This window comes from Lonchura striata, chromosome 28 (assembly GCF_050655825.1).
Source record: "Lonchura striata isolate lonStrDom1 chromosome 28, ASM5065582v1, whole genome shotgun sequence".
Classification (NCBI taxonomy): Eukaryota; Metazoa; Chordata; class Aves; order Passeriformes; family Estrildidae; genus Lonchura; species Lonchura striata.
The window spans coordinates 2,411,400-2,423,996 of NC_140730.1; the positions used below are offsets into that span (position 1 = coordinate 2,411,400).

General features: G+C 52.8%; 1 protein-coding gene and 2 non-coding genes across 6 annotated transcripts; 2 read left to right on the plus strand and 1 right to left on the minus strand.

Moving 5' to 3' along the window:
- Positions 1–691: 691 nt before the first annotated feature.
- Positions 692–10,876, plus strand: PWWP3A (PWWP domain containing 3A, DNA repair factor). 4 transcript variants are annotated; one of them, XM_085562184.1, is made up of 16 exons: positions 692–774; positions 2,079–2,121; positions 2,732–2,827; positions 3,298–3,389; positions 3,636–3,706; positions 4,168–5,067; positions 5,543–5,656; positions 6,000–6,070; positions 6,512–6,588; positions 7,068–7,128; positions 7,382–7,457; positions 7,708–7,758; positions 7,897–8,066; positions 8,151–8,327; positions 9,009–9,097; positions 9,314–10,876. In XM_085562184.1, exons 3-16 carry the CDS (start codon positions 2,771–2,773, stop codon positions 9,387–9,389), a joined length of 2,082 nt encoding a protein of 693 aa, XP_085418310.1. In that variant the 5' UTR covers positions 692–774; positions 2,079–2,121; positions 2,732–2,770; the 3' UTR covers positions 9,390–10,876. The 4 variants fall into 4 exon arrangements, with proteins under 4 accessions (XP_085418310.1, XP_085418308.1, XP_021403639.1 ...); XM_085562182.1 differs by having other exon boundaries at positions 692–919; positions 7,897–8,327; XM_021547964.4 differs by having other exon boundaries at positions 7,897–8,327.
- A 406-nt stretch (positions 10,877–11,282) lies between these two features.
- TRNAF-GAA (transfer RNA phenylalanine (anticodon GAA)) lies at positions 11,283–11,355 on the minus strand. The gene has a single exon. It is a non-coding gene; the product is annotated as a tRNA-Phe (tRNA).
- Positions 11,356–12,253: 898 nt separating this feature from the next.
- TRNAN-GUU (transfer RNA asparagine (anticodon GUU)) lies at positions 12,254–12,327 on the plus strand. Its single transcript has one exon. It is a non-coding gene; the product is annotated as a tRNA-Asn (tRNA).
- The last annotated feature ends 270 nt before the right edge of the window (positions 12,328–12,597 follow it).

The window sequence follows — 12,597 nt, forward strand, 5'->3', positions numbered from 1 at the left end:
GGGTTGGATTGGATCAGGTTGTGTTGGATTGGTTTGGGTTGGGTTGGATCAGATTGGGTTGGGTTGGATTGGGTTGGATTGGGTTGGATCAGATTATGTTGGGTTGGGTTGGATTGGATCAGATTGGGTTGGGTTGGATTGGTTTGGATCAGATTGGGTTGGATTTGATTGGATCGGGTTGGATTGGGTTGGGTTGAGTTGGACTGGGTTGGATTGGATTGGGTTGCATGGGATTGGATTGGGTTGGGTTGGTTTGGGTTAGGTTGGGTCGGGTTGGGTTGGGTTGCGTCGGATTGGGTTGGGTTGGATCAGTTTGGCTGGGTTGGATTGGATCAGATTGGGTTGGATTTGATCAGTTTGGGTTGGGTTGGGTTGGGTTGGGTTGGAGCCGCCCGGCCGGTGCCGGCTCTGTCCGTGCCCATGGCCGGGCTCTCAGCGCCATCCCGACCAAGCCATTACGTCACGTCACAATTCCCGGCTATGACGTCACTCGCCCTGTTGCCATGCCGCACCCCCGCCCGCCTCCCAGACTGGGCGTGGCTTCCGTCTAACCCACCAATAGAAGGCGTGGTGGGCGTGACTGAGGCAGAACCGTGCTCTCTGATTGGCTGAGCCTCGCGTTTTGGCGGCGGCGGGGTAGGCGGGGCGCCAGGCGGCGCTCGCTGATTGGTCCGGGGAGGCGGTGCCGGGCGGTGAGCGCGCGGCGCACGCGCAGAGCCTCATGTGGAGGGCGGCGGCGGCGCGCGGGGGGCGGCGTTGTCGGGAGCGCGCACGGTAACGGTGCCCCCCCCCCCCCAAACCCCGGGGCTTAAAGCGGGGCCCGAGGGGGACACGAGGCTCCGGGGCTATCACCGGCACCGGGATTCCGTTTGGGAGTCCCGCCCAAGCGAGGGGCCCGTCCCTCCCTTCACCTGGGAAGGTTGGGGGCGACCCCTGTGAGGGGAGGGTTTGAGGGGTGCCGTTCCTCCCCTCAGCGGGGCGCTTGGAGGGTCCCATCCCTCACGGAGCAGGGTTGGGGTCCTGGACCGTCTTTCCCCTCACCGGTTCGGGTTTGGGCTCCCTGTCCCGTCCCTCAGCGAGGGCCGGATTTTGGGGGTCTCTCCCCTCAGCGAGGCCGGAATTTTGGGCGTCTCTGCCCTCAGCGAGGCCGGGATTTTGGGGGTCTCTGCCCTCACCGACTGTCGGACTGTGGGGGTCTCTGTCCCGTCCCTCACCAAGGGCGGAATTGTGGGGGCCTCTCCCCTCACCAAGGGCGAGATTTTGGGGGCGTCTCTGCCCTCACTGTCTGTCGGATTTTGGGGGGGTCTCTCCTCACCAAGTGCCGGATTTTGGGGGGGTCTCTCCTCACCGACTCGGATTTTGGGGGTCTCTCCCCTCACCGACTCGGATTTTGGGGGGGTCTCTCCTCACCGACTCGGATTTTGGGGGGGTCTCTCCTCACCGACTCGGATTTTGGGGGTCTCTCCTCACCGAGTGCCGGATTTTGGGGGTCTCTGCTCGCACCGACTGCCGGATTTTGGGGGTCTTTCTCCTCACCAAGGGCCGCATTTTGGGGGTCTCTCCTCACCAAGGGCCGGGTTTTGGGGGGTCTCTCCTCACCGACTGTCCGATTTTGGGGGGTCTCTCCTCACCAAGGGCCAGATTTTGGGGGTCTCTCCTCACCAAGGGCCGCATTTTGGGGGTCTCTCCTCACCAAGGGCCGGGTTTTGGGGGTCTCTCCCCTCACCGACTCGGATTTTGGGGGTCTCTCCCCCCACCTACTGTCGGATTTTGGGGGGGTCTCTCCTCACCGACTGTCGGATTTTGGGGGTCTCTCCTCACCAAGTGCCGGATTTTGGGGGGGTCTCTCCTCACCAAGGGCCGGATTTCGGGGGTCTCTGCCCGCACCGGGGGCGGTCCGGGGGAGGGTCCCGTCCCTCCCCTGCCGGCGGGGGCGGTTTGGCCGTCCCGTCCCTCCCCTCTCGTGGGTTTTTTTGGGGCCGGGCGGTTCCCGCTGTCCCCGCGCCGCCTCCCGGGGTCCCGCACCGGCCCCGCCGTTCCGGCTAATCGCCCCTCGTCCCTTCCCTCCGCCGCCGCAGGGCCGCGATCCCGGAGCCGCGGCCATCCCAGCACCTGGACCTTGTAAGTACAGGGACATCTTTAATGTGTCTTTTTTCTAAAGCCTTTGAAGAACCGCTGAGGGCTCTGAGGCCGCCCTGCTCCGGTTTCTGTTGCAAATCATGTGTAAAAATTGGGATCGAATTACGTGTAAAAAGTCTACCCAGCGCGTTATTTTTAGGGTGTAGTTCCCTGTTTTCAGGGTTTGGTCGCAGGAAGCTGTGGATTGGGCAGGCCCATGGCTGCATTGTGTAATTCTTGATAGTCTTTTTGCCTCACCCAACACACTCGGTGAGAGGCAGTTGTGCTCCTGGAATTATGGAATTCTTGAGTCCTGGGATCGTTTGGGTTGGAAGGACCTAAAGCCCATCTAGTCCCATCCCTTGCTCCAAACCTTGTCCAACCTGGCCTTGGACACTTCCAGGGATGGGGCAGCCACAGCTTCTACAGAAAAATGGAATTTAAGATAGAATATTGGAGAAGCTGCAGGGTGATATCAGTGCAGTGATCCCAAAGGTAAAACAATAATAAATGTAGTAATATGTTTGATTAAATCCTGTATTTCCTTAAAAAAAAACAAAAACCACAATGGACAAAGATGGGTGACTCCTTTATTCCCTTTTTTTCCCCTCAGAACACCTTGGCATTGCCCTTTTCCACGTGAAGCTCAGCCATGACTGACCAAGAGTTCGTTCTCTGCAAGTGGAAGAGGCGTTTGTGGCCAGCCAAAGTAAGGAGGAATGAGGAAATGTTTGTGAGGGTTGCTTGGAGCAGAGCAGGAAGGGAGAAGTCCCAGCAAACCTGTCTGAACTTGTCCGAGCCTTGGAGATTCCAGCAGGAAAAATGGAGAGGGCCTGGAGCAATGGGACAGGAGGGGGAATCATTTCTCACTGACAGAGGGCAGGGTTGGATGGGGCATTGGGGAAAAATTCCTCCCTGTGAGGGTGGGGAAGCCCTGGAATGGCTCTCCAGAGAAGCCGAGGCTGCCCCGACCCTGGAAGTGCCTAAGGCCAGGGCTTGGAGCAGCCTGGGGCAGGACTGGGATGAGATTGGATTTAAGGTCCCTTCCCACTCAGTCCATCCTGGGATTTTATCACTCCACAATCCTAAGGCTGCTCCCAGGCACTCTCAAGCTGCTCTTAGATAAGCGTTTTGCTGTTGGTCAGGATTTTAAATGAAGATTTCTCACTTTTAATGTAGGTTTTGTGCAAACCTGGAGTTGCCGGGAGCAGTCCTGTTGCCGCCACAAAAAAGATGGGATTTAAAGCTGAAATCCTTGGCTTGGAGAAGCAGTTGAGTATCCTTGTTCCTATCACGGGCTTGCATTCTGAGGGGTTAAAAAAATAAGGGGAAGGAAGGAATCCTTTTATCTGAAGGTGCCTGTGAGATGGAATCCTGGATTTGCAGAAGGTTTAGGTGTTTAACCCTAGCAAGGACAGGTTGGGGGAGGGAATGTTTGGGGTTTTTGCTGTCTGAGAGCAGTTTGGTGGTGCTGGGAGTGTTTTGCTGCTGGTTATAGTCACCTTTTTGTGTTCCAGAGTCAGTGTGAGCTCTGCAAATGTGGTTCCCCTGACAGAGGAGCAGATCAAGGCCATCGCCTCCACCCTGGGTGAGGAGGGAGGGACCCAAATGTGCTGCTTTGTGTCTTTTCTGGCTGTAAAATACCTGTAAAACCTCAGCCCCAAATGTGCTGCTTTGTGTTTTTTCTGGGTGTCAAATCCCCGTAGAAACTCAGCCTGGGGGGAATAAAACTTTAGTATTTCACTTAGTTTCTTTGCCCCTTTTCCATAAAGTTGGAAAATAGGTTAAAAATTATCATTTTCCTCTTCCCTGGGGTGGTTTGTTGGAGGAATGGTGAAGAAATGTGAGTTTCCCTCAAAATGAGGCACTTCCAGCTTGATCTTTGTGTGTCTCCATCCTTTGCCTTGGGAATTGTGGATGATTTAAGTAGTAAAAAATGCACCTTCAAAGAAACACTACAAGTAACGTTTATTATTTCTTTAATAATACATTTTGTTCATGAGAGAATAATGAGGATAATTTCATTTATTGAATATTTTTCCTCATCAGAGCAAAAGACAAGCATGAGTGAGGCCGTGGAGGAGCTGCAGTATCGCTGTTCCCTTAAAATTGCCCTGGATATTCTCCATCAGACTGACCCCTGCAGTGAAATGCCACCTGCAGAAGGACCAAATCCCGAATTTTCCCGGGAGAAATCTGCCCCACCCACCCCCTCCCACGGCTTCTTGTTACGCTCCCGCTCTAAAAAGTCGGAACCTGAGGCTGCCAAGAGGAAAAGAAAACCCCAAAATAACTGTGGGCTGAAGGATGAGCCCAAGGCACGCAGCCGGGGAGGTTCTGTGGCTCCAGTGGGGAGGGGAAAAGCACCTGGAAGTGGCACAAACCCTGCCAGGGACTCGAGTGTAGCACCAGCCCCTGACAGCCACAACTGCAAAAAACCAGAACCAAAATCATCACCCAGGCAGAGGAAAATCCAGCCCAAAATGGGGGATGGAATCTCCTGTAAGCCGGAGGCTGGAAGAAGTCAGCAAGAAAGGAAAAGAAGATGTAGGGATGATTCCCCCCAGGATCAAGCACAGGTGGCTCCTGAGGAGGGGTCTCCCTCTGTCCCCTCTAAATCTGGCACCATGGAACCTTCCAGAAAGACAGGAGCTCAGCCTGGGAGAGCGTTCCTGGATTCCTGCTGTGAAACTGCCTCGGATGAGTTGGAGAAAAGCATCAGCAGCGAGAGTGAGAGCCTGGCAAAGCAGCTGGATGGGAGGAGAGAGGCAGAGGCTGGAAAACACCTGGATGGGGCAGGTGTGGCCTCAGGCACAGACAGGAAATGCAGGAACCACGCTGGATCCTCACCTGGGCCTTCTGGTGCCTTCCCTCAGCCTCAGGAGGAGGAAAACCACGATCCCTCACACCTGGCTGGGAATAAAGCCCCTGACTCCGAGGAAGACGAAGGTGGGCAAATCCCTTGGGGAAGGGAAACCTTCATCCCATGTGGGTGATGAGCACTGTTACTCACCTTGGAATGTTACTTTGCTTTTGGGGAAGTGGCTCTTGAATTGCTGATCTAATTCCTTTTGGTTGCCATTCCTGGGAAGCAGAAATGCTGATCCCTTCAGTGCTGGGGAGGGCTTGGGTGGTGTTTGGATTGTCTGGAGTTGCTTGGGGCTTTTTTTTTGAGCTCACGCTTGTTTTCCCTTCCTGCTCTCTGATAAATTGAGATGAAATGTTTTTGAATGAGCAGTGCAGGGTCCTGAAACCAGCCCCATTCTTTCCTCTTTCCCTCTTTTATCCACATGATCAGGGAATTACAATTCCCTAATTAGGAGTGTGCAGGTGTGTCAGGACCCCTCTGGGTCACACTCAGGTGTGTCTCACCTGCTCTGAAGCTGATCCTGTCCTAATCCCTGGATCCTGGTGCTGTTGGCAGGGCTGGAACCCTCTGGGATGTCTTCCAGGAGAGTTTCCTCAGAGAGCCTCCCTCCACTCTCACCTCTGTCCGATGAAGAGGAGGAAAATTTCCCGAGCGTTCTGTCCCATCGAGGTGAGACAGCAGCACAGGCCTGAGGCTCTTCCCCCTCTGGGAGCTTCAGATTCCCTGGGGATTCCAGGAGGGAATCCAGCTGTGTCCAGTCTTGGGATAAAATGCCTTCCTGGGTCCATGGTGCATTTTGCTGCAGAATGAAATGAAAACCCCTGAAACTGGGGAAGGACCTGGGATTGCAGTTGCTGGGTTTCAGTTCTGGACTCCCTGTGCTGCATTTTGGGGTCACTGTAAAAGCACTGAAGAGTAACTCGTGGTGTTTCTCCTGGAGGAGAGGAAGAGAGGGGCAGCTTCTGTCTTGTTTTCTTGTTGTAAGGACATTTTCCCTTCTTTTTCATGCCAGAACCCAAATTCTTCGAGGAAGGCATGTTGGTGTGGTGCAAGCTGCGACGGTATCCGTACTGGCCAGCTGTGGTAAGAGCAGCTCCTGCCTCCTCATATCCTGCTGATAAGGAGCAATTCCCAGATCTGGAGTGACTTTTGTGCTTCCTGGAAGTGTTAAAGACATTCCAGTAGAAACATTTCAAAATCGATAGGAGTAAATTTGTGCTGAAAGCTCTCAAAATGTGGTCAATTCACACCTGTTTGTACAGAGCACAAGGTTATCCCAGTTCTTATGTCATGGAGAAGAGTTTTGTTCCCAATTTGCAAAAGAAAGGGGAGACCCTTTGTGCACTAAAATGCTCCCCTGGGGGAACTGGTTGCCGCTTCTGCTTGAGTTTTGCATATTTGTGCAATAAAGGAAAGTTACAGCGATAGGAAAAAATTAAGTGTGGGTTGTGGTGGGTGATGTCCACAGAAAAATATCCCTGCTTTATCAGGTGTAGGACTTTTGAGGCTTTATCCTCTCCCCAGGTGAAAGCAGTGAAGAGGAAGCACCGGAGAGCCTGTGTGCTCTTCATAGATGGCACCACAAATGAGAAGAAGAAAGGGTAAATGTGGATTTTCATCCCATCCCGAATTTCCAGTCTCTTATCCTGTATCCTGTGCCCTTTTCCTGGTGCAGGGTGGGGACAGTCCTCTCCAGGTCTATCTGGGAGGGAGGGGCTGGGGCAAGGGAGGGTTGCAAGTGCTTTGTCATGCTGCAGGTTCAGGCACCTCCCTGTCTCCCTGGGAAGAGCTCAGGAATCGAAAATAAAACAAAAAAATCCCTGAAATGCAGCCAGTGTTTTCCTTGTGCTGCCCAAACTTCCTGGAAATACTGGCCTGCTTCTAACTTTTCTCTGAACCAGCTATTTCTCATTTTTTTGGAAGATTTCATATTTTTAACTTGCTCTGGAAACAAAAGCCATTAAAACTTTTGCTCCTTAATTCCTTGGGGAATGGGATTTTCAGGGAGAAGCAGAACTGCAGTAAATAAACAGGGAAGTGGGGCAGCTGAGTTGCACCTCTGACTGTGTTTTTCTAAAAGTTTCTCAGTGTCTCTGAAGAGCCTGAAGCACTTTGACTGTGGGGAGAAGCAGGAGCTCATTGTGAGTATCCCAGAGAAGTGGAACTGCAGGGCTTGGGCAGATACAGTGGGAAATTCAGGATATGAATGGCCAGGGTGGAATGTGGGCTTGACACATTCAAAGCCACTCTCATCCCTGTGACAGCTCTGGCAGGAGCTGTTTTACTGTGAGGAAAAAATTGTCATGGACCATTTCTGTCCTCTGCTTGGCATCCTGGGCTGAAACTCTTGGAGAGCTGCTGGATTTGGGACAGAAAATTCTCCTTGTTTTGCAGGAACGGGCCAAGGAGAACTATTCCAGAGAAATCGAGTGGTGCCTCCAGCTGATCCTGGACTACAGGATCCGAGTGGGTAAGGAGGGGCAGGTGACCATGGAACCACCAAATCCCAGGATATTTGGGTGGGAAGGGCCCTTAAAGCCCATGCAGCCCCCCTGCCACGGGCAGGGACAGCTTCCACTGTCCCAGGGTACTCCCAGCCTTGGCTTGGACACTCCCAGCTTCTCTGGGATCTCCTCTTGAGACCCACCAGGAAAAGGGAACCCCAAGCTTTGATTCCTGGGTGAATGGAACTGATCACTGCCCCTGTTTTGGGTTTTTAGGCTGTCATTCTTTCACCGGGTCCTTCCTGGAGTATTTTGCTGCCGATATCAGTAAGTGAAGCCATCCCTTTGGGAATTCTCTCAGCTGGGTAAAACTCCTCTCAGCAATAAAATTCCTTATTTTCTATTGATACGGCTATAAAAACTCTTTGTACATTTAAATATAAATGCTTGTGGTTTCTCTTTCAGGCTACCCAGTGAGGAAGGAGGGATACCAGAGTGTGGTGGAGATGGCGTTCCCAAACACAGGGGAGGAAGGCTCTGGACAGTCTTCCTCGGACACCTGTCCCCAGAAACCCCCGAGGAGGCTCCTCCCTGACAGGACCAGAGCTGCCAGGGACAGGGAGAACAAGAAGCTGGTAGAGTTCATAGTGAAGACCAAAGGGGCTGAAGAGCATCTCCTGGGGATCTTGAAAAGTGGGAAACAATCCCGCTGGCTGAAGAAATTCCTGAATTCCAGCCGGTACATGACCTGTGTGGAGACTTACTTGGAGGATGAGGAGCAGCTGGACCTGGTGGTTGGGTACCTGAAGGAGGTCTACAGGGAGATGGACACCAAGAACCTGCACCAGATCCTGGGGGATGGCATTAGATTCATCTTAGATGTGCTTTTACCCGAGGTGAGGGAGCATAACATGGGGAAAAATGAACTCTGGAGTCATAAATGACACAAATTCCCATTATTTATTCCTCTGCTGTGGTTCCTATGGAATGACGTGGGGAGAGTTCCCAGAACTGAGCCAGGCAGGAATATTCACCCCTGCCTACAGCCTGAGTCACAAAAATGCTGATTTTTAAGCACAGAAAAGAGAAGCTTCAGGTAGATAGTTGTTTTTAAAAGCAGACTGATAGTTTCCTGGTATATTATAATTACCTCTGAAATGCTTCAAATCTTTGTTTTGGGGTTTTTGTTTTTATTTGGCAACTTCTCAGGGTTTTCTTGGTCCTTTGTGTGTGTCGGGGTGGGGGGTGGTGTGTTGGCTGTTCTTACAGTTGTTGTGGATACCTTGTGTTCTTCCCAGGAATTTTCCCAGGAGAACATTAACTCGTGTAGAAACAAAATTACTGTGAAGAATATTTTAATCTGAGGATAAAAATACCCCCCAGGGGGATGGTACAGAACAATTTCCTATTTTTTATTTAAGAATTTCAGGCACTCAGTGACTGGTTTCATCCAAGTTTGTGAAGTAATTTTGGAACCCTTTTCTCGAAACGTGCTCATCTGAGGCAGTTTCAAGTCCCTGGCTGTAGTTTAGTTTTGCTTATTGATTATGATTATTAATTATTGAATGCTTTTCTAGGCCATCATCTGTGCCATTGCTGCCGTGGATGACATTGATTACGAGAAGGCAGAAGAGAAGTACATTAAAGGACCACCTGTGAGCAAAAGGTAGATTTAAAAAGTTTTTTACTCCTTTATTGTTGGATACAGAAAAGGTTTCAGGTGAGGGCTGGGGAGCTCAGTGTCCTCTTCCTTTGAGGGACAAAACATGGAAAATATCCTAGCTGAGATACTCCAACACTGTAAATTTAATTTGTCCAGGTGATGCAATCTGGACAATAATATCCTCTTTTGACTTAAAACCTTCTCTATTTTTCTTTCTAGAGAGAGAGAGTTGTTCGATGAGCAAGTCCTGGGAAGCAAAAAGCTGAAGATGGAGCCGGAGCCTGCGGAGAGCTGAGGAGTGGCCGGGGCTGTCCTGGGGCCAGGTGTAGATAACCAATGTGATTTGTATAAAACGTGGCATTCTTTGTAAAGTCTGTGTGCATATTCCCACCTGCTCTGCTCCCAGCCCTTGCTGCTTCCGTGGCCTCGCCGTGTTCAGGATCCATCAGTGCCCTCCCTGGGGGCTGCCAGAGACCCCCAGCGCTGTGCAGAGCTTCTGCTGCTCCAGCAGCTTCCACGTGGCTTCTTCCAGCCAAACGCCCGACTTGGGAAGGGATCCTGTCCTGCTTTGGTGGTGCCTCCTGAGCAAACCAGGGGGTTCCTGGCAGGGAAGGCTCCTGGGGCTTTCCCCTTCTTGCCTCCTGGATCTCCAAGGGTGGGCAATGAGATCGGTGCTGAGAGCTGCCACCTGCATGGCAAAGATTTGGGTTCTTGTTTTGTCATTACAGGTAGAATTCCATGGAGAAGGAGTCCAGGTTTGCTTAAATCAAAACATTCCCTTTTCCTCTAACTGAACCAGTGGAATGCTCATTTATTGCCTCTTTTGAGGCTGTGAATTTTGGGAGGCTTTTAATTGTCTTTTTCTCATCTAAATTCCCAATTTAATCCTGCCCAGCTCCCTGCTCACCTTTGCTGGAGCTGTGACACATGGAACCAGTGTCACCAAGAACTAATTAATGATGAATAATGATAAATGATACATAAAACCCCCTGATTAGGGTTTCTCTGTCATAATGAAATATGATCTCCTTGCTTGTCCAGTAAAACCCAAGATGATTTGAGATGAAGAAGTTGAAATTGGGATCCAGATGCCTATCCTGGTTTTAGTAATTATCTGAATATATTTTAATTACACTTTTAATTGCTCTGTGCTCTCTAATGAGTTTTTCCATGGAATCCTTATTCCTGTTATCTCAAGTACCTCAATTATAGGGACAGGCCGGGAAGAGTGAGGGTTTTATTAAAACCTGTGAGGAGGGATAATCAATTCTGTGGGACAGGATAAAAAATTAACGATGGAGTTAACTCAGAGCTGTGAGTGGCACTTCCCCTTTGGAGATGAGAGGCTGGGCAGGGACTGCCTGCCCCTCATCCCAGTGCTCTGGGGTAATTTGGAGATGGGGATCAACTTCCACCTCCTTTACATGAACCCAGCGTTCCCTTCTCCATCAAAACTCCTTGGGATTCTGCCAGCCATGGGCAGGGACACCTCCTGCTGCCCCGGGGTGCTCCAAGCCCCTCCAGCCTGGCCTTGGGCACTTCCAGGGATAATCCTGACCTTGTCCCACCCCCCTCCAGTGCTGCCCCAGTGGTCACTCACTGGTTCTGGGCACCAGGCTCAGCCCTGTACAGATCGAGTGGACTTAATAAAGTGGGATGAAGTGAATCGTCAACATTTGCTGCTTTTGTTTAATTATTTTAATCTGTGGTGGGTGGTGCTTCCAGTCCAGTTTTACAGCAGGTGGAGATAGTTTTTATACATCAGATAAAGCTGTAATATCCTGTCTGTCTCAGTCTCACGTTATTAATCACTGGGAAATGAACTCACTGGGTCTTGTTCTTGTGCTGTATTTAAAATGGGCTAACACACAGCACCTCTGCTTGTGATTAATTAATCCGTGTTCCTTCAGCTGCCTCCTCAATGCTCAGTGTAAGATCATTAACTCATATTCATTATTAATTCATATTTATTTAATATATTCAATATTATTTATCATTATTCAGTGTTACAGCCCGCAGTTCTCCACCCCTCCCTGTTGCGTACGTGTGTTTCCAGGATATTAAAAACGATCAAGTGCAGAGTTAGGGGAGGGGATAACTAGTTCCGAGTTTTCGGGGAGTGTGGGGGGGTGTTTTGGGGTGAAAACGGCGCTTTTGCAACCCGTGTCCCGACAGGAAAAGAGAGCTCTGCCGAAACCCGGGATCGAACCAGGGACCTTTAGATCTTCAGTCTAACGCTCTCCCAACTGAGCTATTTCGGCTGCACGGCCGCGCTCCGCCCACCCCGCCCGTCACCGCCGGTGGCAGCGCGTGGGGCGGGGACACGGGGGGACACGGGACAGGCGGGGTGTGGGACACGGGACACGGGACAGGCCGGGTGTGAGACACGGACACGGGACACGGGACAGGCGGGGTGTGGGACACGGACACGGGACAGGCGGGGTGTGGGACACGGACACGGGACACGGGACAGGCCGGGTGTGAGACACGGACACGGGACACGGGACAGGCGGGGTGTGGGACACGGACACGGGACACGAGACAGGCGGGGTATGAGACACGGACACGGGACACGAGACAGGCGGGGTGTGGGACACGGACACGGGACAGGCGGGGTGTGGGACACGGGACAGGCCGGGTGTGAGACACGGGACACGGGACAGGCGGGGTGTGGGACACGGACACGGGACACGGGACAGGCGGGGTGTGAGACACGGACGCAGGACAAGCGGGGTGTGAGACACGGACACGGGACACGGGACAGGCGGGGTGTGGGACACGGACGCGGGACAGGCGGGGTGTGGGACATGGACGCGGGACAGGCCGGATTTGAGACACGGGACACGGAACAGGCGGGGTGTGGGACACGGACACAGGACATGAGATTTGGTACACGGACGCGGGATTTGGGACACGGGACATAGGGCAGACGGGATTTGGGACACGGGGCATGGGACACGGGACAGGCGGGATTGGGATTTGGGACACGGGACACGAGACAGGCGGGGTGTGGGACACGGGACACAGGACACAGGACGGGTGCGACACGGGCCAGGCGGGGTGTGGGACACAGACACGGGGCAGGCGGGATTTGGGACACGGAACACAGGCCACGGGACAGGCGGGACACGGGGCCGGGCGGGAAGCGGCGGCAGCGCGGTCTCTGTGGCGCAATCGGTTAGCGCGTTCGGCTGTTAACCGAAAGGTTGGTGGTTCGAGCCCACCCAGGGACGGTCGCTTCCATTTTCCTGCGCGGCTCCGCAGCCCCGGGACGGGCCCTTCCCTCCGAGTCCTGTGGCGGCCCGGGACGGCCCGGGCCGCAGGGGATCGTTTTGGGAATCGTTTTGGGATGGCTTCGGGATCGTTTTAGGATCCCTTTGGGATCATTTTGGGATCCTTTTGCCGTGGACCTCCGGAACCCCTCGCGCGGGACGCGTTTCCCGCCGGAGCGCTGAGGCGGTGCCGCGCCGGGCCCTTTAGCGGGGGCACCGCGCGCAGAGGTT

Excerpts from the sequence above, each read along its gene's own strand:
- PWWP3A (XM_085562182.1), top strand. The coding sequence starts at position 2,771 with ATGACTGACCAAGAGTTCGTTCTCTGCAAGTGGAAGAGGCGTTTGTGG. Across the intron at positions 2,828-3,297 it reads GGCGTTTGTGGCCAGCCAAA|GTTTTGTGCAAACCTGGAGT; the intron begins GTAAGGAGGAAT and ends CTTTTAATGTAG. Across the intron at positions 7,129-7,381 it reads GGGAGAAGCAGGAGCTCATT|GAACGGGCCAAGGAGAACTA; the intron begins GTGAGTATCCCA and ends CTTGTTTTGCAG.